This window comes from Cetorhinus maximus, chromosome 13 (genome assembly GCF_964194155.1).
Source record: "Cetorhinus maximus chromosome 13, sCetMax3.hap1.1, whole genome shotgun sequence".
NCBI classification, from domain to species: domain Eukaryota; kingdom Metazoa; phylum Chordata; class Chondrichthyes; order Lamniformes; family Cetorhinidae; genus Cetorhinus; species Cetorhinus maximus.
In genome coordinates this window covers 118,652,275-118,677,766 of record NC_135891.1, presented here as the reverse complement: position 1 = coordinate 118,677,766, position 25,492 = coordinate 118,652,275, and the positions used below count along the sequence as shown (strand labels likewise).

The window sequence follows — 25,492 nt, the reverse complement described above, 5'->3', positions numbered from 1 at the left end:
AATCAGCAATTGTTTCATTGTCATCATCAGGCTTTTAAATCCAGATTTTTATTGAATTCAAATAGCACCATCTGCCGTGAGGGGGATTCGAACCCCGGTCCCCAGAGCATTACCCTGGGTAAAAACAGAAAATGCTGGAAAAACTCAGCAGGTCTGGCAGCATCTGTGGAGAGAGAAACAGGGTTAACGTTTCAAGTCCAATATGACTTCTTCATAGAAACCTTAACTCTCCACAGATGCTGCCAGACCTGAGTTTTTCCAGTGTTTTCTGTTTTTATTTCAAATTTCCAGCATCTGTGGTATTTTGCTTTTATCTTTTGTGTTACCCTGGGTCTCTGGAACACTAGTCCAATGGCAATACCACTACGCCACCTCCTCCCTTTATTTGCTAAATATGGAATGACACTTGCTAAGGTCCCAATCTGTTCCGAGGTGACCGACTACGAGTCCACTTTGGCGGGAGAGTTCCTGGATGTATCCCACATCTTGCTGGTGTCCACCTTTGGTGCCATTGTTCTCTTGCTGGGGTCATCAACTCTTCCATTGTTCTAGATTCCATGTATTTAGAGAGGTGACTTCCCCTATTGACACCAGATGAAGATGTTTAAAGGATTTAATAGGGTCGATGGAGAGAAACTATTTCCTCTGGTGGGGGGGTGTCCAGAACAAGGGGGTAGACTAATACCAGGAATGGGTGGGTTGTCCTATGAGGAAAGGTTGGACAGGTTAGAATTGTATCCACTGAAATTTAGAAGACTAATTGGTTACTTGATTGAAACATATAGGGAAGAATTACACCCCCCCCCCCCTCCCCCCCCACCCCACCAACGGGGGGGGGGAGGTGCAGGAGCGGGCGCGTGCAGGCGTGCCTCTGATTGGCGCACTTAATCGGGGGTGCACTGCCATTTTACGTGGGCGGGCCAATTAAGGCCCGCCCAGCATGACGTCCACCAGGAAGTGCTATGCGCTGCCTGTGCGGGCTGGTCGGTGGGGGGGAGGTGGTGTGGATTACCTAAGCCGGGAGTGTGCTCTTTCGCATATGCGCACAAAAGAGCACACTGATCCCCCTGAGGCTAATTGCTGCCTCAGGGAGATAGGCGCCAAATTTAAAATTGGTCGATGGACAAAAATAAAATTTCCCTGACGTGTCCCCTCATGTGACACTGTCACATGAGTTGGGACATGTCCATCACTTTTATTCAAACTTTTATTAAATTTTTAAAAACCCTCATGAAACCTCATCCCGCCCATGGATGATATTTCATGCTTTTTCTGAAGCCCGCCAGGGCTCCCGGCCTGCCCGCCAACCTTAAGGTTGGACGGTCAGGTCCATTAATTATTTCAATTAGTTTTTAAATGGCCTCAATTGGCCGTTGACAGGTTGGCGAGCGCACAGCTGATTCGGCTGCGCCCCCTCCGACCTGAAAATTGAAATGACGCGGGGTGACATCGGGAGTTCCACCCAACGTCATCCCGCGTCATTTTACATGTCGGAGAGCGGGTCCCGCCTCCCACTCGCCGACCTCAATATCCTAGCCCTAAGATCCTGAGGGGTCTTGACAGGGTGGATGTGGAGAGGATGTTTCCTCTTGTGGGAGAACCTAGAACTAGGGGTCACTGTTTAAAAATAAGGGGTCACTCATTTAAGACAGAGATGAGGAGAAATGTTTTCTGCCAGAGGGTTGCAAGTCTTTGGTAGTGGAAGCAGAGTCTTTGAATATTTTTAAGGCAGAGCTAGATGGATTCCTGATTAACAAAGGGTTGAAAGGTTATCAGGGGTAGGCAGGAATGTGGGGTCGAGGTTACATTCAGATCAGCCATGATCTTATTGAATGGGGGAGCAGGCTTGAGGGGCCGAGTGGCCTACTCCTGCTCTTAATTTGTATGTTCGTATGTTGGTAGAACCTTAAAAATTAGAGCCAGGCTGTTCAGGGATGACATCAGGAAGCACTTCTTCACACTCGGGGAAGTGGAAATCTGGAACTCTCTCCCCAAAAAGCTCTTGAGGGTGATGGGATGGAAGGGAGTGGTGGGGAGGGTGGGCGTGGTAGGTGGGTATGGGAATAGAAAATTTAAAAGCTGAGAATTATAGATTTTTCTTGTGTAAGTGTTAGGGAGCCAGGGCTGGTAGACAGAGTTAAGATACGGTTCAGCCATGATCTAACTGATAGCAGAACAGGCTAGAAGGGCTGAATGGCCACTTGCTATTCTTCTTCCTCTGTCTATAGGGGAAATTGAACAACAAATTCAGAAGAGAGAGGGACAGTGTTCCAGAATTTTCTCCCAAAGTGAGTCACGCAAACTGTTATTACTAAAAACTAACTAGGAAGGGTGGGGAGGTTATGAGAGGTCAAAACTCTGTCGCTATTGGAGACAAAGCTGAGTGATTACTGTAAGTGACTGTAAGAAGGCTGTTCAGAGCTAGGAATGATTAACTAAGAAGAATTTTAAATAAATGTTTTTATGGATATGATCCTTTCATACAGAAAGTTGCACAGAGAATTAAAACAGTTCCTACATCTTTAAGTTTACAGTTTGACATAAGACTTAGTTGCACACTGTGGGATTCCTGCCCCATCCCCAATTTGCTGCATTCCCTTTGTTCCAATTTCTTCCTCATCCAGCAACTAAACTTGAAATGCAGATGGAGCAACAAAGACGAAGGTTCTGCCGTCTCTGAGATGGGGAACATGGTAGGGTTAGGGTTATATCAACTGAGTTGAAATGAGTTAGGTGGAGGGTGATAGCTCCCTCTGCACTGTCCCCATCAAACACTCCCAGGACAGGTACAGCATGGGGTTAGATACAGAGTAAAGCTCCCTCTACACTGTCCCCATCAAACACTCCCAGGACAGTTACAGCACGGGGTTAGATACAGAGTAAAGCTCCCTCTACACTGTCCCCATCAAACACTCCCAGGACAGGTACAGCACGGGGTTAGATACAGAGTAAAGCTCCCTCTACACTGTCCCCATCAAACACTCCCAGAGCAGGTACAGCATGGGGTTAGATACAGAGTAAAGCTCCCTCTACACTGTCCCCTTCAAACACTCCCAGGGCAGGTACAGCACGGGATTAGATACAGAGTAAAGCTCCCTCTACACTGTCCCCGTCAAACACTCCCAGGACAGGTACAGCACGGGGTTAGATACAGAGTAAAGCTTCCTCTACACTGTCCCCATCAAACACTCCCAGGACAGGTACAGCACGGGGTTAGATACAGAGTAAAGCTCCCTCTGCACTGTCCCCATCAAACAGTCCCAGGACAGGCACAGCACGGGTTTAGATACAGAATAAAGCTCCCTCTACGCTGTCCCCATCAAACACTCCCAGGGCAGGTACAGCACAGGGTTAAATACAAAGTAAAGCTCCCTCTACACTGCAAGCATTAACACACTCCCAAGGATCCCCTCCAAATGTTAACACACTCATGGGGATCTCCTGTGAATAGTAAGTGTAGATACAGGATTGAATGAGACAGGCAGCTAGTGTGGTTATAATATTTGATTATAATACTTAGGATCACTTATATATTTGTTGGATTATATTACGTGTAAAACGGAGTTGGAATAGGTTAGGTAGAGGGTAAAGCTCCCTCTACACTGCTCGCTTTGTGCATGCTGTCAATCTCAACCACACTTCCTGCATCTGAAAGATGGCACTTGATTTCAGTTTATCTGACTGGATAACATGCTGGCACTGCCAATGCAGTGCTGTGGGAGTGCTGGGCTATAGGATAAGGCTTCTTTTGCCTTCTCAGGAGGATATTAAAGATCCCATGACTGCTGGTGAAAGCGAGGAAGTTCTCCCTGATATCCTGGCCAATATTTATCCCTGAAATGACACTTGAAAACAGATCAGCTGGTTATTCACTCTGCCACTGCTTGTGAGATCCTGCTGTTTACCAAATACTGACCAAAACACTGAAACACTTTAAGTTGTAGATGAATTGCCTTGGGACATTTCTGACTCATGCCTCTTTCTCAAAAGAAAACTGCTGTTGAAAGCTTGTAAAGATTACACTCCAGAAGACTGGCTGACCAGCCTGCTGGGTAGTTAAAGCTCTTCGCTGACAGTGACCAGCACAAAGCGGTCTTGCGTCATCAGAGGTGTTAAGTTGATTTACAAACACTGTAACTTGAAGCCTGGTCTCTGTTATCTTAGTCTCACTGATAAAGAAATCGAGTGTCAGCCAGTCTCTGATAGCATAGTGCGGAATGTGGAGGAGTGAACCAGGATAGAGACCCTGAGACAGAATAAGAACACCAGCCAAGATTTGAAATTTATCTCTGTTATTTTGCTACAGGAACGAGTGTCTGGTTGTGCAGGATTTGAAGCAGCTCTGAACATTCCATGTTCTCTCATTTTAAATGTAACCCATTACTCTGATATAGCCAATGAACAAAGTGTATGGAATGTGTATTCCAAAGCACATAAAAATGTTAATAACCTTCTCCATTTATTACTGCTCTAGAGGCTTGAACCCATAATCCGTTCTGGCACTCCCGGTGTCAGTACTGAGGGGATGCTGCACTGTCAGAAGTGCTGTTTCTCAGATGAGACATTAACCCAACGCCCCTCTTGTCTGCCCTGTCGGGTGGACATAAAAGATCCCACGGTCACTATTTTTGAAGAAGGTTGTGGGGTGGGGGGGGTGGTGAGATGGGGGGGAGGGGGATAGTTCTCCGTGGTGTCCCAGGGCTAATATTTATCCCTCAACTTCGCTAAGGCTGTTAATTGGATTATTGCCATATTGCTGTTTGTGGGATCTTGCTGTGCTGCATTTCCTACCTTATAGCAGTGACTACTTCAAAAGCACCTCATTCACTGAAAGTACTTTGGAATGTCTTGATGTTGTGCGAAATGCTTTATCAATATGAGTTGTCCCTTTACCTCTGATATCTGTGCCGAGCCCTCGAGGAACTTTGTTCTCTCATTACATCCACCATCCTTATTATTGGTTCTCATTTCACATGGCAGCTTATTCCAAACACGTAGCTCTTTGTCAAATGGGCGATATAAATCTCTATTTTACATTTTTCTCACTAATTTACATTTTAATGTTAAGGACTTGTTTACCTTGCTAAATTTCAATTACTATTATGGGTTTAATGTGAAAAAACGATTTAGTATTTTATATTTGCCTGTATGGGATGTTTATCGAACCAGGTTCCTAACCCTTGGTGAGAACATTCCTGGAGATTTGAAAGTACGACAAGTTTTCGATGCTAAACACACTCAAGCGATCCAGAGCATCAATCAACAAAGCCAAAACATTGAAATAAAATAGTTGATTATAAATCAGAAGAGAACATGATCAAACTCTATAGGGCTCTGGTTAAACTCAACTTTGAGTTCTGTGTCCAGGTTTGATCAGAGCCATTTTAAGCCCTTTTCCGAGCTCTGGTCACTCGGCACCCGGAGCCTGTGCCCAGTTCAGTTCAGACAGCACCCTGAGCCCCGTGTCCACCCCTGGTCACTCCCCAGCCTCAACCCCGTGTCCAGCTTTGGCCAGACCACATCCCGAATCCATTGTCCAGCTTGGATGGAGCGTACTCTGAGCCCCATGCCCACCTCTTGTCACTCCGCAGCCTCAATCCCGTGTCCAGCTCTGGCCAACCACATCCTGAATCCATTGTCCAGCTGTGGTTGGATCGTACCCTGAGCCTCATGTCCATCTTTGGTCGGACCTCACTCTGAACCCAGTGTCCAGCCCTGATCACTCCGCACCTGAGCCCCATGTCCAACTGTGGTCACTCCACACCCTGAACCCCATGTCCAGCTCTGGTTGGACAGCACCCTGAGCCCCGTCTCTAGCTTTGGTTGGACCTCACCCTGAACCCCATGTCCAGCCCTGGTCATTCTGCACCCTGAGCCCCGTGTCCAGCTCTGGTCACTCCGCACCCTAAGCCCCGTGTCCAGCTCTGGTCACTCCACACCCTCAGTCCCGTGTCCAGCTCTGGTCACTCCACACCCTCAGTCCCGTGTCCAGCTCTGGTCACTCCGCACCCTCAACCCTGTGTCCAGCTCTGGCCAGACCGCACCCTGAATCTCATGTTCAGCTGTGGTCAGACCATACCCTGAACTCCGTGTCCAGCTCTGGTCACTCTGCACCCTGAGCCCAGTGTCCAGCTGTGGTCACTCTGCACCTTGAGCCACATGTTGTCCCTTTACCTCTGATATCTGTGCCGAGCCCTTGAGGAACTTTGCTCTCTCATTACATCCACTCTCTTTATTATTGGTTCTCATTTCACATGGCAGCTTATTCCAAACACGTAGCTCTTTGTCAAATGGGTGATATAAATCTCTATTTTACATTTTTCTCACTAATTTACATTTTAATGTTAAGGACTTGTTTACCTTGCTAAATTTCAATTACTATTATGGGTTTAATGTGAAAAAACGATTTAGTATTTTATATTTGCCTGTATGGGATGTTTATCGAACCAGGTTCCTAACCCTTGGTGAGAACATTCCTGGAGATTTGAAAGTACGACAAGTTTTCGATGCTAAACACACTCAAGCGATCCAGAGCATCAATCAACAAAGCCAAAACATTGAAATAAAATAGTTGATTATAAATCAGAAGAGAACATGATCAAACTCTATAGGGCTCTGGTTAAACTCAACTTTGAGTTCTGTGTCCAGTTTTGATCAGAACCATTTTAAGCCCTTTTCCGAGCTCTGGTCACTCGGCACCCGGAGCCTGTGCCCAGTTCAGTTCAGACTGCACCCTGAGCCCTGTGTCCAGCTGTGCTAAGACTGCACCCTGAGCCCTGCGTCCAGCTGTGGTCAGACTGCACCCTGAGCCCTGCGCCCAGCTGTGGTCAGACTGCACCCGGAGCCCCGTGTCCAGCTGTGGTCAGACTGCACCCTGAGCCCCGTGTCCAGCTGTGGTCAGACTGCACCCTGAGCCCTGTGTCCAGCTGTGGTAGGACTGCACCCTGAGCCCTGTGTCCAGCTGTGGTCAGACTGCACCCTGAGCCCCGTGTCCAGTTGTGGTCAGACTGCACCCTGAGCCCTGCGTCCAGTTGTGGTCAGACTGCACCCTGAGCCCCGTGTCCAGTTGTGGTCAGACTGCACCCTGAGCCCCGTGTCCAGTTGTGGTCAGACTGCACCCTGAGCCCTGCGTCCAGTTGTGGTCAGACTGCACCCTGAGCCCTGCGTCCAGTTGTGGTCAGACTGCACCCTGAGCCCCGTGTCCAGTTGTGGTCAGACTGCACCCTGAGCCCCGTGTCCAGTTGTGGTCAGACTGCACCCTGAGCCCTGCGTCCAGTTGTGGTCAGACTGCACCCTGAGCCCTGTGTCCAGCTGTGGTCAATCCGCACCCTGAGCGTCATGTCCAGCTGTGGTCACTCTGCACCCTGAGCCCTGTGTTCAGCCCTTGTCTGACCGCACCCTGAGCGCCATGTCCAGCTCTGGATCGTACCCTGAACCCTTTGCCCAGCTCTGGTCGGACTATGCCCTGAGCTCCATGTCCAGCTCTGGATCGTACCCTGAGGTCCACGTCCAGCTCTGGTCGGACCATGCCCTGAGCTCCATGTCCAGCTCTGGATCGTACCCTGAGGTCCATGTCCAGCTCTGGTCGGACCATGCCCTGAGCTCCATGTCCAGCTCTGGATCATACCCTGAGGTCCATGTCCAGCTCTGGTCGGACCATGCCCTGAGCTCCATGTCCAGCTCTGGTTGGACCACATCCTGAGCCACATGTCCAGCGCTGGTCAGACCACATCCTGAGCCACATGTCCAGCACTGGTCAGGCCGCACCCTGAGCCACATGTCCAACGCTGGTCAGACCACACTCTGAGCACTGTGTCCATTTCTGGTTGCCAAGAAACAAGGGAGACATTTAACCACTAGGAGCAGAGCAGCAAAGACCATTGGGGCTTATCCCCCAGTGTCAGAGGGTTCAGTTCTGAGGGAGAATTGGAGCAGGGTTGCCAACCCTCCAGGATTGAACTGGAGTCTCCAGGAATTAAAGATTCATCTCCTGGATTCTGCTGCCAGCAACAGCCTGAGAGAAAAATACAGAAGTGCTTTTTCTTCTTCTTTCAGCACTTTAACTGATCGGTTAGAAAAGTATTAGGGGTCGCTGTTTAACTCAATAGTAAATCCAATTGGGTAACAGAATCTGCTTGCTTTCCAATTAATTGGCTGTGAGAAGGCAGGGTATTGTGAGGATGAGCCAATGAGAGGAGTGTGGAGGTGGGACAGGGGAGCATGTGGTGAATCATCCAGGAATATGTCCAAACAGAGTTGGAAACTCCCTAGACTGGAGAGTCTTGGATTGGAAAGGAGCTGACTCAAATGTGGTCTTATAAAGAAGGTAAACATGCAATCTTACTTTAAATTGTGGGAGCAGAACAGGGAGATATAAAATCAAAGTAGTAAAAGGGAATTTTAGGACTGCCGCCCCTTGTAGCTACTCCATCTAAAGGGACCGTGGCTAAATGGAGCAAACTGGGCTTGGAGAAACGTGACATTAAAATTGGGAAAATGGTAAAAGGAACATGGTTAGCTGAGTATGGATAACTTAGCACTGTTGGTTGTGGGGAAGCTGCTGTCATGGTATGTCACACTTGTCTGTCGTGTGCCATCCTCACACATCCACTGCTGCCTAGGACTGAAATTGGTAAATTCTCCTGCACACAGAATGGTCAAAGTGTGGAATAAAACTCCCAGATAGAGTAACGAAGGCAAAAAAAAAACCCCCTTCAACCTAACGTTACTTTATTCAAGTAACAACTGAATAAAACAGTAGAAGGGATGTTAGGATCTCTCGAGATGGATGAATTAAGATGAGCCAGATGGCTATAAGACACCCGGGAGCAGTGGAGTTTAGAGAGAGGTAACTGGAGTTGTCGGACTTTACACAGGATAGCTGTCAGAATGTATTCTTCTGTAGGAATAACATTGCTTTCTTGTTAAACGTATTTAATAACCTGTAAGTAAAGCTGCTAACTGAAGAACAACAAACTGTTTGCCTCAGGCTTCAGTGTAAATCCTAGAGCACAATATCAAACACCAAGAAACCCAGAAATCTTTGGAAAATTGTGAAAAATAAATACATTAGAAGCCATCTAAAGGAGACATGGTTAAATGAGATGTAGGTAAGCTAAGCTTGGAGAAACACAACATTTATAATTGGGAAATTGATAAAAGGGACATGGTTAGCAGATTATGGATTAATGAGGTGCTCTGGTCACTTAAATGAAATTGTAACCCTTCCACTACAGTTCCAGTCAGACAAGGGGAAATTGCAGATAAAAGCAAAATACTGCGGATGCTGGAAATCTGAAACAAAAACAAAAATTGCTGGAAAAACTCAGCAGGTCTGACAGCATCTGTGGAGAGGAAGACAGAGTTAATGTTTCGAGTCCGAATGACTCTTCATCAGAACACTTCATCAGAAGGGGAGATTGCAGCACTCCCATTACAGATGTGATCAGATGCAAGGAGGTTGTAACACTTCCATTGCAGACAAAGAGAGATTGTAAAACTCACATTACAATCCCAGTCAGACAGGGAGAGATTGTAAAACTCACATTACAGTCGCAGTCAAAGAGGGAGAGATTGTAACCCTTTCCATTATAATCCCAGTCAGACAGAGAGCGATTGTAACACTTTCATTATAGGCCTGGTCAGACAAGGGCAGATTGTAACACTCCTATTACAGTCCTGATCCAAGGCAGGAAGGTAGTATCAGTGTCGTTACTCTTTTGGTTAGACAGGCAGAGATTGTAACACTACCATTACAGTCCTGGTCATTGGGGCTTGGGGAGAGGGAGATCGTAGAACCTTCTGTTCCAGTTTGCTTAACATCAGCTGTTAGTGCTCCAAGAAGACAGTCACATTTCGGCAATTTCCTGATCAGTGCAGCCTTGCTCCAGACACTGTGATTCTTGTCCCTATCCACCTCCCATGCTTAACGGCATCTAGAATAGGGGTCATCAACCACAGGAGACACACTCTGACAATGACTGAGTTAAGTGTTGATTTCAGTCCAGGTTAGAGTCCAGGCTGATTCTGATAATTAACCTGTTGGGGTCTGCAACATCCCCTACAGAGTCAAACAAAATTCTGGCTTTTGAGTCTATTCCGGAAAGACTGCAACTCCATGCCGAGGATTTTGGATTTCCACAATTGGAGTAATACAAATTTGTGTTTGTAGAGCACCATTAATGTGGCAAAGCATCCCAAAATGCTTTGTAGAAGTATAATTAGACATAAAAATTGAGGCCAAAACAGGAGGTATTAGTACATGTGACTAAAAAGCTTGGTCAAAGAGCTGGGTTAGGAGAGAAAAGTGGAGAGGGCTAGGAGGCAATTCCAGAGCTTAGGGCTGAGGCAGATGAAGGCCCGGTCACCAGTGGTGGAGTAAAGAAAATTGAGGGCATTAGGAGGCCAGAATTAGAGGAGCGCAGGTATCTCGGAGGGTTGGAGGGCTGGAGATGGCTAGGAATGAATCTTGATATTGTTGGGATTAGAAAGTGTCACATTCCTCAGCATTGACTTTTCTGGACTATCGCATCAGTCTTGAACATTCTCAATGATTGAACATCCGTAGTCCTGTGGGGTAGTGAATTATAAAAATTCATAACCCCTTGAGTGAAGAAATTTCTTCTCGCACAGTTCTAAGTGATTGGCTCCTTATCCTGAGACTGTGCCCCCGTGTTTTAGACTCTCCACCCACAAGAAACTCAGCATCGATTCTGTCCACCCTCTGCAGAGAGAAAAACTAGGATACAATATTAATAAACGTATAATCTAGGAGATAATCTAGGAGATAATCTAGCATTTTGGACCTCCATTTTATAAGTAAATAACAGAAGAACATCCTCTGTAATGCAATGAAGTTGGAGGGTCAATACTGAGGGAGTGCGGCACTGTCGGAGGGTCAGTACTGAGGGAGTGCTGCACTGTTGGAGGGTCAGTACTGAGGGAGTGCTGCACTGTCGGAGGAGCAGCGTTAAGGGAGTGCTGCACTCTGGGTCAGTACTGAGGAAGCGCTGCACTGTCGGAGGGTCAGTACTGAGGGACCGTTGCACATTGGAGGTCAGTGCTGAGGCAGTGCTGCACCGTCAGGTGAGCAGCATTGAGGGAGCACTGCAATGTTGGAGGTCAGTACTGAGGCAGTGCTGCAGTGTCAGAGGAGCAGCACAAAGGGAGCACTACTCTGTCAGAGGTGGTGTCTTTTAGATGGAACCTTTAAGTTCTGTCTGCCCTTGAATTATTTACATTTGGATATCTATGTCCAGCATCTAGAGTATCGATATTTTGCAAGAATTGGAGCCTCAGAACTAAGGAGATTCTATTTGCTTTTTCTTGTGTTTTATCCTTTTGTCTCTCTTCCTTATTATTTTTTGATCTCAAAGATTGGTGTTGTAGTAAAATGATAAACCAACACCCTGAGTCTGTGAGCTTCAAGTAAATAAAGATTTTAATTCAAGTATATGTTGGGAGAGATGAATCCCTTCAGGGTCTTTGTCTCTCATACAAAGTCGGTGTAACCAATTTATAGTTTTAGATAACACATTTCACTACACAGCTTGATACAACCTTCAATATTTTAACACATACATCATAAAACCTAATTAATGAGCAGGACAATTCAAGCTCAGAGATGTTCTCTATTATCTCATCCTTTAGCCCTGGGAGGCTATTAGTGTCTCAGGTCTAACAGCACCCCGCTGTCTGTTCTCTTATTACCCTAACATTTGTTTACTCAGCCTGCAAAAGTAATTCACTTTTACAGTTTGTATTCTTAGCTAGTTTCCTGCAGTATTGGCTACATTTCCCATCAAGCTTAGAAAGAGTTGTCATAACTACATTTGTCTATTCTAAAGCTATTAATGCATGTTTTAATATCAATAAATATGAAATAATTTCAGTTATCCCAACTCAGTGGAACTAACAATGCATTGAGGTATGTGAGGAAAAATGTTCGATGCATGAGTAAAAACGAGGAATTTGGAGGGGAGAGGAGGAGAGTTGTGCGGAACATGTTTACCTCTTTCAAACAGGATTCTTTGTTTGAAACAATTAAAAAAAAACTTGCTGGAAACACGCAGCCATCTCGCAGCCGTGCATAGAATCAGCATGTTAAAGTTAACAAGACCCTTCTTTAGAACTGTCTGCTGTCGGAATGAGAAGTTAAAGCCAGCCACCTCAAACAGATGTGATAGGCACCATAGCCATTATTAAATGTTAAATTAATATTAATTAATAACCATAAGACCATAAGACCTAGGAGCAGAAGTAGGCCATTCGGCCCATCGAGTCTGCTCTGCCATTCAATGAGATCATGGCCGATCTAATAATCCTCAGCTCCGCTTTCCTGCCTTTTCCCCATATCCCTTGATTCCCTTACTGATTAAAAATCTGTCTATCTCAGCCTTGAATATACTTAACGACTCAGCCTCTACAGCCCTCTGCAGTAAAGAATTCCACAGATTGACTACCCTCTGAGAGAAGAAATGCCTCCTCATCTCTGTGTTAAATGGACGACCCCTTACTCTGAGATTATGCCCTCTGGTCCTAGACTCTCTCACAACAGGAAACAACCTCTCAGCATCCACCCTGTCAAGCCCCCTAAGAATCTTATATGTTTCAATAAGGCTGCCTCTCATTCTTCTAAACTCCAATGAGTACAGGCCCAACCTACTCAACCTCTCCTCATAAGAAAATCCTCCATACCTGGAATCAATCTAGTGAACCTTCTCTGGACTGCCTCCAATGTCAGTATATCTCTCCTTAGATAAGGGGATCAAAACTGTTCACAATATTCTAGGTGTGGCCTAACTAGTGCCTTGTATAGTTTTAACAAGGCTTCGCTAGTTTTATACCCCATTCCCTTTGAAATAAAGGCCAACAAGGGAACACAGGGCTTAGTGAGAGGGAGGAACTGAAAGAAATCAGTATTAGTAGGGAAATGGTGTTGGAGAAATTGATGAGATTGAAGGCCAATAAATCCCCAGGGCCTGATAATCTACATCCCAGAGTACTTAAGGAAGTGGCCCTAGAAATAGTGGATGCATTAGTGGTCATCTTGCGAGATTCTATAGACTCTGGAACAGTTCCTACACATTGGAGGGTAGCTAATGTAACCCCACTATTTAAAAAGGGAGGTAGAGAGAAAACAGGGAATTATAGACCAGTCAGCCTGATGTCGGTAGTGGGGAAAATTCTAGAGTCCATTATAAAAGATTTAACAGCTGAGCACTTGGAAAACAGTGGCAGAATCGGACAGAGTCAGTATGGATTTACGAAAGGGAAATCACGCTTGACAAATCTACAGGAATGTTTCGAGGATGTAACTAGTAGAGCTGATGAGGGGGAGCCTGTGGATGTGGTTTATTTGGACTTTCAGAAGGCTTTCGACAAAGTCCCACATAAGAGATTAGGGTGTAAAATTAAAGCACATGGGATTTGGGGTAGTGTATTGAGATGGTTGGCAGACAGGAAACAAAGAGTAGGAATAAACGGGTCTTTTTCCGAATGGCAGGCAGTGACTAGTGGGATACCATAGGGATCGGTGCTGGGACCCCAGCTATTCACAATATATATTAATGAATTAGATGAGGGAATTAAATGTAACATCTCCAAATTTACAGATGACACAAAGCTGGCTGGGAGGGTGAGCTGTGAGGAGGATGCAGAGATGCTTCAGTGTGATTTGGACAAGCTGAGTGAGTGAGCAAATGCATGGCAGATGCAGTATAATGTAGATAAATGTGAGGTTATCCACTTTGGTAGCAAAAACAGGAAGGCCGATTATTATCTGAATGGCTATAAATTGAGAGAGGGGAATGTGCAACGAGACCTGGGTGTCCTCGTACACCAGTCGCTGAAGGTAAGCATGCAGGTGCAGCAGGTGGTAAAGAAAGCAAATGGTATGTTGGCCTTCATAGCCAGAGGATTCAAGTACAGGAGCAGGGATGTCTTGCTGCAATTGTACAGGGCCTTAGTGAGACCACACCTGGAATATTGTGTGCAGTTTTGGTCTCCTTATCTGAGGAAGGATGTTCTTTCTATAGAGGGAGTGCAGCAAAGGTTTACCAGACTGATTCCTGGGATGGCGGGACTGACATCTGAGCAGAGATTGAGTCGGTTAGGATTATATTCGCTGAAGTTCAGAAGAATGAGGGGGGATCTCATAGAAACCTATAAAATTCTAACAGGACTAGACAGGATAGATGCAGGAAGGATGTTCCCGATGGTGGGGGAGTCCAGAACCAGGGATTACAGTCCGAGGATATGGGGTAGACCATTTTGGAATGAGATGAGAAATTTCTTCACCCAGAGAGTGGTGAGCCTTTGGAATTCGCTACCACAGAAAGTAGTTGAGGCCAAAACATTGTATGTTTTCAAGAAGGAGTTAGATATAGCTCTTAGGGCAAAAGGGATCAAAGGATATGGGGAGAAAGTGGGAGCAGGCTATTGAGTTGGTTGATCAGCCATGATCATAATGAATGGCGGAGCAGGCTCGAAGGGCCGAATGGCCTACTCCCATTCCTATTTTCTATGTTTCTATTCCATTTGCCTTACCTATTTCCTGCTGGACTTGTATGCTGGCTTTGTGTGATTCATGCACAAGGACTCCCAAATCCCTCAGTGCCAGAGCCTTCTGCAGTCTTTCTTCATTGATTTTAATTAATGTTAAAGCCAGCTCCCTCAGGAGGATACAAAAGGTACCACAGCCATTATTCCAAAGAGGAGCAGGGTGTGGGAGGTGGGGTGGGGAGGGGAGGCGGTGGAATGTGGGGGGAGAAGTTCTCTTCGGTTTCCTGGGGCCAATTTATTCCTCAACCAACATTCCTAAAAAGCAGATTATCTGGTCATTATGTCATTGCTGTGTGTGGGATCTTGCTGTGCAAATTGGCTGCTGTATTTCCTACATAAAAAAAGTGGCTGCACTTCAAAAGTACTTCATTAGCTGTAAAATGTTTTGTGACATCCTGAAGTCATGAAAGGTGCTATATAAATGTAAGTCTTTCTTGAAGTATATGTACTGGATTGCCAGTAAGTCGTGTGCACAGGACCACAAAATTATCATTATGCATTGATTGATTAAATCAGTGGGAGTAATTGTGATGGATGGATTCCAACGCATGTTCGTATAAAGCCCTCCATACTAGACCAAAAAAGGTTAGACCAGGATGTTACTCAAATGGTGAAAAGCTAGGAACAGTGGAGGTCTAAAGACTTTTAATGGTCCCTATGCACAGATCGCCAACATGTAGTGTATGGTCACTAATATTCAAAAAGATGAATAGAATGTTAGCTTTTATTACTAGAGTGCTAGAATGTACAGGGAAGGAAGTTTTGCTCCAGATGTAAAAAATTCTGGTAAGCTCACATCTGGAGTAACTGTCGAGAGTTCTAGGCACATCACCTTAGAAAGGATATGTTGGCTGTGGAATTTCTCAGTGCAGTATAAGATTCACGAGAATGTTACACGGTGTCTGAGGGTTAGATTATGAGGAGAAATGACATAAATTTAGGGTTTTAATCCCTGGGATATACAAAATTAAAGGGTTACTTGTTTGAAGTTGTTAGGATTTTGAAAGAAATTATTAGGGTAGATAAATGGGGACTTCCCATTCGTATAAGAGTCTAGGACAAGGGGACGTACTTTAAAATCACCAGGCCATTCAGAAGAGAAGTTAGGAAACGTTTCTTCACACTAAGGGTGGTTGAAGTGTGGGAACCCTCTCCCACGAAAAGCAGTAGTATCTAGCTCAATTAATCACCTTAAATCTGCAATCGATAGAACTTTTTCAATGCACTAGTATTAAAGGACATGGAGCCAGGACAGATAGATGGAGTTAGGATGTAGATCAACCATGGTCTCACTGAACCATGGGAACAGGCTCGAGAGACTGAATGGCCTCCTTCTGCACCTATGCTCCTCATGTACTTATCCAGTTTTCTCTTAAATGCCAACTGAGTACAAAAGGTTCTGATGATCTCACATGTTGGCAGACGTTGACCATACTAATAAAGCTTGTAAACAAGGATCATAACGCTCCTCAGTGAGGAAATGTTTACATGGAATTGCTGAATTGCTGCCCTGCCCAATCTATAGGGGATTTTCCAATCTTCCCGAGCTCCCGCAGTAACTGCTTCATTCCAGATCACATTTGCTTTGCAGAAGTTTTTACATACTTTAAATGTTCTTTTTGCCCTCAATTGCTGTTAATTCCATTGTTTCCAATTCATAACCTTCCAGGACTAAAGTTCGAGTGATGAGTATTTTTTAAGCATGTATAAATATGTAAAATAATTATATTTCTTTTTTAAAATGCTGACTTATTTTTCCGTAACATTGTGGCATTTCTGGGAGATAGGATTCAATGTTCTTCATACAATGCTGGCATAGTGGTAATGTCACTGGACTAGTAATCCAGAGGCCCAGACTATTTGGTATTTGGTCACCTTTTTATTTGTTATTGGGATCTGGGGATCGCTGGCTAGGCCAGCATTTATTGTCCATCCCTAATTTCCCTTGAGAAGGTGGTGATGAGCTGCCTTCTTGCGCTGTTGCAGTCCATGTGGTGTAGGTACACCCACGGTGCTGTTAGGGAGGGAGTTCCAGGATTTTAACCTGACGACATTGAAGGAACGGCGATACATTTTCAAGTCAGGATAGTGTGTGGCTTAGTGGGGAACTTGCAATTGGTAGTGTTCTCATGTATCTGCTGCCCTTGTCCTTCTTGGTGGTAGAGGTCGTGAGTTTGGAAAGTTCTGTCAAGGAAGCCTTGGCGAGTTGCTGCAGTGCATCTTGTAGATGGTAATTTTATGCAGTGAGTTCTTGTGATCTGGAACATGCTACCTGAAAGGGCAGTGGAAGCAGGTTCAATAATGACTTTCGAAAGAGAATTGGTTAAATACTTGAAGAGACAAAAATACAGGGCCATGGGGAGAGGGCAGGGGAGTGGGATAAATTGGATAGCTCTTTTGAAGAGTCAACACAAGCATGATGGGCCAAATGGCCTCCTGTGCCATCTCATTCTATAGGTCTCTGGGCTCGCAATTGTGCAGATTATATCTCATGGTCAACAGGGAGAGTGAAACCGTGCAAAGATACTAAGGTGCAGTGTTCGTTCTGCATGAGTATAGGCGTCACAAGGCAAGCAGGCTATGCTTTGAAACAACATCTGGTAGTAACACAAACAGCTAAGGATCAATGACATTTTGTTTCAAGAAAGCTTTTAATGTTTTCCATATCTTTACGTCTATCAGATTATCAAGCCAAGTCTCACTTAAGGGCAAATCGATTCACTTGCACAAGTTATGTTTGCCGATTGTGATAGGGTTGTTATTGATAGTTTACACTGGAACTCGATCAAAGTCTTCATTATTGTATGTTTAAAAAAGATGCAAAGAGGGGAATTAAAAAGCACGATTCAGCCAGCTCCTAGAATAACACCTTTCTCATTATCCCCATATGCGATATAGCACCACGATTGTACCACGCCATCTCATAAATCAAAAGACATTCCCTTAAAAATCAAGAGATTTAATATAAAATGATTTCCAAACGTAAACCATTATAAATTGACATTTATAAATCTCAACAGTGTCTTATATAATCTCTAACAGGTCAGAGTTCTTTACAAAATCTAATGAGCTAAAATTTTGGGTCCCACTGAGGTCAAGAATGAAGGCAGATGGGGGTCCGAAGCTTATGAACTCTCCTGACCCATTCCCGATGTTAGCCATTTTGGTTGACCTGGTTTTGGGGCCCAGCAAGGCCACCCCTCTCCATAAGGTGAAAAGGCAATTAGGTGGGTTAAGAGCCTTGTTAACCAGGGATTAAGTCGGCCTCCAGTTTCCCCAATGAGATGGGCAGTCTAACTGCCTGGCGGCAGGCAGGGCAGGCCTGGGGGTTCAGTACTCCAGGTAGGCCTGCAGGCCCTCCCTGCCTGCCTGGATGGGTTGCAGCCAGAAGTGGCTGAGAAGGGCAGCTCCTTGTTGAAGGCACCTCCTCTTACTGCAGCTGTGTGCTCCTTTCAAGCTGGAAGTCCTCTGACTGGCCTTCTGGCTTCCAGAGCCCAGCCACCACCGTTAATTGGACCAGTTTAACTCCTGCCCTTGCACAGGAACAGTTGCACCCACTCCATGCACTGGTGTATGCGGGATTTTGTGACATCTTTGGTGTGCACCTGTTGTCCGCCCCTGCTTGCCACATCACTCACCACCACCCTCCCCACCACTCCGCTGCCCTCTACCAAGTCCTCGCTGTCCCCTTTGCCACTTTGCCTGTGGCAAGCGAAGACTGGTGGGGGGGAAGGTTGAGGGGGGGGGGGAATGATGAGGGCTCGAGAGAGGGTTGATGAGGGTTCGGGAGAGGGGCAGCGGGGGCTCGGGAGTGAGAGGGGGTCAGTAGGAGATCCAAAGGCGGCGATGAGTAATGAATAGAAGATTATCCTGATAGAGAGGAGGCTCGTGTGGAACATAAATGCTGCCTGAACGTCCTGTTCCTGTGCTATAGACTCAATGTAACTCAACGCGACCTTCATTTGGACCTTTCTTGAAGGTTTAAGGTGCTTCAGGTAATCCAACCTGCTGCACACTCACAGCAGTGGCATGGAAGACCTCCAGTATAGGTCCTAGCTCAGGGACAATATCCTCAAGGGATTTTTTTTTTAAAACTGGTTCACTAACACAGGGAGGCTGCTAAAGCCAGCAATAAGAGTCTGAGTGTAGACCCAGCTGAGATTGGCTATTACCACAGTCCAGGGAAGCAACATGGACACTTATGAGACTGGTGAGATTCCGCACAATAACACAAGGGCCCTTAGTGACTGAATATTGACATTGTGACGGTGCAGCTTTTGAAATTTGTTTTAGCAAAGTTACATACATGGTGGGAGGCTTTAACCAATGGAAAATCTAATGAATTCTGGCTTTGATTGTATTCAGTCCCGAATAAATGCAGGGAATGTGTAAAATACTCCCTTCTGGTTTAACCTGGGGTGGATAACAACAACAGCTTAAACAAAAGCAAAATACAGCAGATGCTGGAAATTTGAAATAAAAAATGAAAACAGAAGTTCTGGGAATACTCAGGTCGGGCGGCATCTATGGAAAGAGGAACAGAGTTAACGTTTCAGGTCAATGAGCTTTCAGGTCGTTTTTATTTTTTTTAAGAACATCTTGAATTTCTGTAGCACCTTTTAAGGATGTTTTAGAAATGATGATTGGCAATGAGCAGCAAGCCAGGGAATAGGTGGAAAACTTGGGTGGGGAAAGAGAGAGGTTTTGAGAAGATTTTTTAAAATGGGAAGAGGTCCAGAGAGGGAGAATCCCTAAGAGCAGAACTGATGCACTGCGATATTGCCAACTTTCCCATAGGGGAAAATGTCCCCTCTCTGCTGCCAGCCTGTCAGCACTGTGGCGTGTCAAGACCGTGAGAGAAGCTTAATTCTACATAGAAATTGTCTCCCTCTCAATAAAATTACAAGAGTTAGTATGGCTGGTAATGTTGAGAAAAGCAGCAGCCAAATTGTACACAGCAAGATTTGTAGAGCTCTGGAAACAGAGTAGGGGGCAAATGGGGCTAATTGGAAAACTCTTTCAAAGGACTAGCACAGTTACAGTCAGCCATAGGAATATAGGAACAGAAAGAGGCCATTCAGCCCCTTGAGACTGTCCCACCATTCAGTGAGATCATGGCTGCTCTGTGATCTAAATAGCTGCCTTTGCCCCATTCCCCTTGATACCTTTGGTTAACAAAAATGCATCAATCTCCGATTCAGATTTAACAATTGATCTATCATCAATTGCCATTTGTGGAAGACAGTTCCAAACTTCTTTGTGTGTAGAAGTGTTTCCTCCGGAAATGTCTGGCCCTCATTTTTCGACTATGTCCCATAGTCCTAAACTCCCCAACAGTGGAAAATGTTCCTTCTATCTACCCTATCTATTCCCCTTAATATCTTAAACTTTGATCAAATCAATCCTTAACCTTCCAAATTGCAGAAAATTAAACCCTAGTTGACATAATCTCTCTTTGCAATTAAACCCTTGGAGTCCAGGTATCGTTCAGGTATATCTACACGGCACTCCCTCCAAGGCCAGTATATCCTTCCTGAGGTGTGGTGCCCAGATCTGCTCCGAGTAACTCCAGGTGTGATTTAACCAGTAGCTGAAGTATGACTTCTCTGCCCTTGTATTCTCGTCCTCTAGATAGAAAGACCAGCATTCCATTCACCTTATTGATTTGTTTCTGTACCTGCTCAGGGCGTTTTAATGACCTATGAACCTGGACCCCCAAATCTCTTTGAACCTCCATTGTTTCCAGTTTTTCACCAAATGTCCCCCTTTGTAATGTATGATTCTAAGATCCCACTTAACAGCAATGAGATAATGATCAGACAACATGTTCTTTTTGTGATGTTGGTTACAGGACAAACATTGGCCCAAAACAGCTAGGACAAAATTACCAAGAAGCTCTTGAATTGCGATATAAACCCTAACTCTTCTCACTAACACACTTCAGAATATGACGCAGTGCAGTTTACATGTGACTCCAGTTCCACACTGACCCCATTGACTGTTAACGCCCTCAGGGCAAATACAAACAGACAATAATTGTCCTAGCAACAAATATTCAAAATAAAAAAAAAACATGTTTTGGAATGTCATAATCATGAAGAGAAATACAATATCTCTGTCTGAGGGTTTTCCTGCTCCCTAGCCCAGGAGCTCTGAGGCTGACTAACGGCCCCGAATGCTTCCCCCAACTAAGAAATAGGAGTAGGAGTAGGCCATTTGGCCCCTCAAGCCTGTTCTGCCAATCAATATTTTAATTTATTCAATATAAAGTACTTTATGGTTTACTGAGCAGCCTCGGGGATTGGCAGTTCCCGGCCAGTTGCTATCCTCGATCGCACTAAAACCCCTGACTTGAAACTGTGCTCAAGGTGTTCAAAATCACAATGAGGGGTCTGCACAAGGTGGATGGGGAGAGGCTGTTCCCCTTGGGAATTTTAAATGTCTCAATTCCCTAGAATTCTAGGGAATTCTAGTCCTAGCCCTCTCAATCTCTCCTAGTGGCGCAGCCTTCTCAGTATTTACCTCATCTGGGATCAGCACACTCCCTGCCTCTTGTCTTGTAAACTTCTATGAACACGCTCAGCGTCGACCCTTCAGGGTTTCAATCCTGTCCCTGGAAGTGCGATAGGACTGGGGGCGCGCTCAGCTCTCAGCCTGGGCTGCCGCTGCTCCCTGTCTCAAATCGCTTCAAAAAAGGGCATGGAGACCTCGGTTTTTATGGTGCCATCTGGGGTTCTACACAGGAATGTCAGAGCAGAACCTCACTGATCTTCGCTGACGTGTCAGCCGTGGCTCAGGTGACTGACACTCTCTTGCCTCGGAATCAGAAGGTCATGGGTTGGTTAAGTCATCCCATTCCCCCCCCCACCACACACATACCTCTGAGAGCTGCCCATGGAGCAGGGACAGGAATTGGCAAATCACCTACAATGCCCGACTGAGACTGGCTGATCAGATCCCCTTCTGTCGCTCTGTGGTTTGCCATTATGCAAAGCCAGGTGACATTTAGAAAGAAGTCTGCGGGAAGTGATAAACATGCCAACTCACTCCGTTGGGCTGTCCTTGACCTTGCTTCACACACGAGGGATTTGCTGCTGCCAAACTATCACATTGTTCACACAGTTGGAGCTCAGAATGTCAAGTTCCTCCACAAAGCGCTGAGACTGGGGCGGCTGATAGTCAAAGTGGAAAACAGGGACAGCACTTTTAACACAAAAAGGAAACAGTAAATTTACTGTCGACTCAGCCTGGATTCAAATAAGCAAAACGAAATCATAGACTGGATTTGAATATAAAATTGTACGGCATGGAATGGGGCCATTCAGTCCATCTTGTGTGTGCTGGCTCTCTCTGAAACATCTATCCAGTCCCACTTTCCCGTTTTTCCCCCATAGCCGGGAAACATTTCTCCTTTTCAACTATTTATCTAATTCCCTTTTAGAAAGTCACTATTGAATCTGCTTCCACTGCCCTTTCAGGCAGCACATTCCAGATCACAACAACCCGCTGTGTAAAAATAATTTTTTCTGTTGTTCTTTCTCAAATCTGTGCCCTCTGGTTCCTGACCCTCCTGCCAGTGGACACAGTTTCTCCTTACTTACTCCACTTAAAAAAAGCCCTTCATGATGTTGAACACTTCTATCAAATCCTAACCTTAATGTAGTTAGCAACCCTAAGTGTTGAAGTTATACTGCAACATTAAAAGGTGCTATAGAAATGCACATTGTTGTTGTAAAGCAGGACAATATGAACAAGTGAACAAGGTACTGTAAATCTAAAAGCAGCTGTTTGGTGATGCCAAACACGGTGGGAGTTTAGAAGCACTTTCTTCAATTATGAGGTTCTTGGAAAAAATGGGTTAGAGCAGGAGACATGGGAACATGAGAAGGCCATTCAGCCCCTCGATCCTGTTCTACCATTCAGTTAGGCCATGGTTGATTTGTATCTTAACTCTGTAACTTTTTAATTCCCTTATCCAACAAAAATCAATCTCAGTTTTGAAATTTTCAATTGACACCCACTGCCTCCCACCCCCCCCAACCCCACCCCACCCCCCCTCCCCCGAGCCTCAATAGCTTTTTTGGGCGAGAGAGTTCCAGATGTCCACTCCACTTTGTTTAAAGAAAAGTGCTTCCTGACATCAGCCCCGAATAACTAGACTTCGGCCCTGGAGGAAATAGCTTCTGTCTCTCTCTCCCTATCACTGTCTTTGATCGTCTTAAACACTTCAGTTAGATTGGATAAAAACAAAAAACAGTTAGATTGGAATCATTTTATGACCCTCTCTCACTATTTCCCGCCCACTCTCTCCCACTCTCATGCTCCCCCAATCTTACTCTCACTCTTTTTCTCTCTCTCTTTCTCTTTCACTCTCTCTCTCTCTCTCTCTCTCCCCCTACCTTAGGGCAATTAGGGATGGGTGACAAATGCTGGCCTTGTCAGTGATGCCCACATCCCATGAAAGAATAAATAAATTATCTTGGGGTTTTTGACTCTCAATTAGATTGTGCTATGGAAATTAAGGAGCAATGAGTCTTAATTCAACACAGTGAAACCATGTAATTATATTGAATATGCATGCATGATGGTGGAATGGATGAAGATTCATCCAACCAATCTGTACTAATGTTTACATTCCACATGAATCTCCACCAATTCCATCACAGCCTTTTGCTATATCTTTCCATTCCTGCTTTCATATGTTCGTATAATTTCCTTTGTCAAGCATGTATGCTATTTGCCTCAACCACTTCTTGTGGTAGCAAGTTCCACATTCTAATCACTCTCTGGGTGAAGAAATTACTCTATCTTATGGTGGAATTTATTACTATTATCTTGTATTTATAGCCCCTTGTTTTGGATGTTCCCACAAGAGGGAAAAATCTCTCCACTGTGGGATTATTATAAAACCCAGTAAGTTCACAAATGTTCTAGGGAAGGAAACCTGCTGTCCTTACCTAGTCTGGGCCTAGATATGACTCCAGTCCCACACCAAGGTGATTAACTCTTAACTGCCCTCTGAAGTGGCTACTCATTGTATCAAACCCCTACCAGTGGTCGAAGGCAGCCCAACACTGTCTCAGGGCATGTAGGGGACGTAGTTTAAATATCAGCCTTGCCAGCGATGCTCACATCCCATGAACAAATGTTAACAAAATCCTCTTCTATGGAAGTCGATGAATAGAGTAGAAATGTTGCTCACAGGAAACAGATGTATGTATCACAGTGACGGTGATAAACCATCAAGCGGGCTTACAGGATAGGCGCAATACTCCAAACAGTTTTCAGTAAATGCAATTTCCTCTTCTTATCAGAAAGTCTGCAATTCAGTCTGAAGAGGATGGCAGAGCAAGAAGTCTTCCCCATGAAGAAAAGTCTGAGCTCACTTTCTGTGGGTGGCCAGGAGGTAAGATGAAGCTTAAACAAGGGCTGCAGAGTCATTGCACACTTGTTAAGCAGGAAATCCACAGCTCAAGGAGCCAAATGACCTCTCATTAGTTAGTTCAAACTCTTTCGAGTTATCAACAGTCACAGATTGCAACTCTTTCGAGTACAATCACAGTTCTTGGTTTTCCGGGAGTGGGACATGAACCCACAACCCTCTGATTCAAAGGCGAGGGTGCTATGAACTGAGCCACAGCTGACACCTCTATCATTAGTTAGTTCAACATGCACTTTGTTGTCCTGACCCTATGAACCATGTTGAATGACCCAATTTCCTCAGCCAGTTAAGTGTGCAGCCTCTACATCAGTTTATCTCTCCCCTGACCCTTTACAGTCCAGTGTACAGAAACTAGAAATTAACTTTTCATGGGCTAAAACTTTCTCAACCACAAAACCCTTGGTGATCCTGGGCGTGGATCTGGATGAGGACAAATAGCCCATATACCTGTCTTGCCTCATCAGCAGGAAAGGGGGCCATCAGCTCCCTGAGATGTCATGGCTGGTCTGTAACCTAAATCTGCCCACCTTGGTTTTGTAACCTTTAATACCCTTATCTAACACACACAAATCAATCTTAGTTTTGATATTTTTAATCTTCCCCCAGCCTCAACAACTTTTGGGGGAGAGAGTTCCAGGTTTCCACTCCCCTTTGTGTGAAGAAGTGCTTCTTGACATCACCCCTGAATGGCCTGGCTCTCATTTTAAGGATCTGCCCCTTGTTCTGAACTCCCCCACCCACCAGAGGAAATAGTTTCTCTCTATCGACACTTTCAAGTCCTTTACTCTGTTTAATTATCTTAAACATGCCTTGTGTTGTCTAACTGCTTACTCGACATCAGTTCCTGGTTAACGAAGGACCTCCATCAATTCAGCATTGGTAGGACAAAGGCAATCTTTGATCCATTGGTCTATACACTAGACCCCTCTCTATGGAAACTCATTTAGGCCCAGCCAACAACCCCACCAGCTAATGTTCCCTTTAATTTTTCTTTTTTTTGCTGTGTGTGGCTTGTTTGCTGTGCACTCACACATCTTAAATGTTGGTTGTGCGCGGCCTGTTTGTTGCACAGTATGGAAGGTTTCACATTGCTGATTGGCCGCACATTCGTGCAGCTTAGAAGGAATATTGTTCTAACCCCTCCCTCAACTCCCAAACTACCCCATCCCACCAACCCGCACTCCCTCACCTCCCTGGTACCTGATCCCCTGCCATTCTACACCTTCTTGCTGAAATATGTCACTGTGGAGAATGAAAGTGAGTCTGAGTAGAGTTTGAAGGCTTCTTATGGACAGTAGATGGCAGAATTATCCCTTATTTACTCAGTCATGTTTATGTAAAATCAGAAGTCTTATTGTCAGAATCTGTTTCATTAGAGAAATCTGCTGGGATGAATAAGGCCACTGTGAAACTAAGGCCCACAGGCCAGTAGGGTCATGAGTTTGGTCCCCTATCTGTGTGAGCTGATTCATCTCATGGCAACAGGAA

At 45.1% G+C, this 25,492-nt stretch overlaps 1 protein-coding gene and 1 long non-coding RNA gene across 3 annotated transcripts in view; one reads left to right on the top strand and one right to left on the bottom strand.

The window, feature by feature from the left end:
• Positions 1-25,492, top strand: part of LOC144689047 (3',5'-cyclic-AMP phosphodiesterase 4C-like) — a 278,616-nt gene that overhangs the window by 2,831 nt on the left and 250,293 nt on the right. The window contains exon 2 of one of the 2 annotated variants that reach the window (XM_078556179.1): positions 23,877-23,968. The exons of the other annotated variant lie outside the window; for it this stretch is intronic. Coding sequence (XP_078412305.1) covers positions 23,903-23,968 — 66 coding nt within the window. The 5' untranslated portion in view covers positions 23,877-23,902. The remainder of the gene's footprint in view (positions 1-23,876; positions 23,969-25,492) is intronic. 2 annotated transcript variants of the gene reach the window in all.
• Positions 15,269-21,122, bottom strand: LOC144689267 (uncharacterized). The gene is made up of 2 exons (XR_013578613.1): positions 21,085-21,122; positions 15,269-16,834 (listed from the first exon to the last, which is right to left on the bottom strand). It is a non-coding gene; the product is annotated as an uncharacterized LOC144689267 (long non-coding RNA).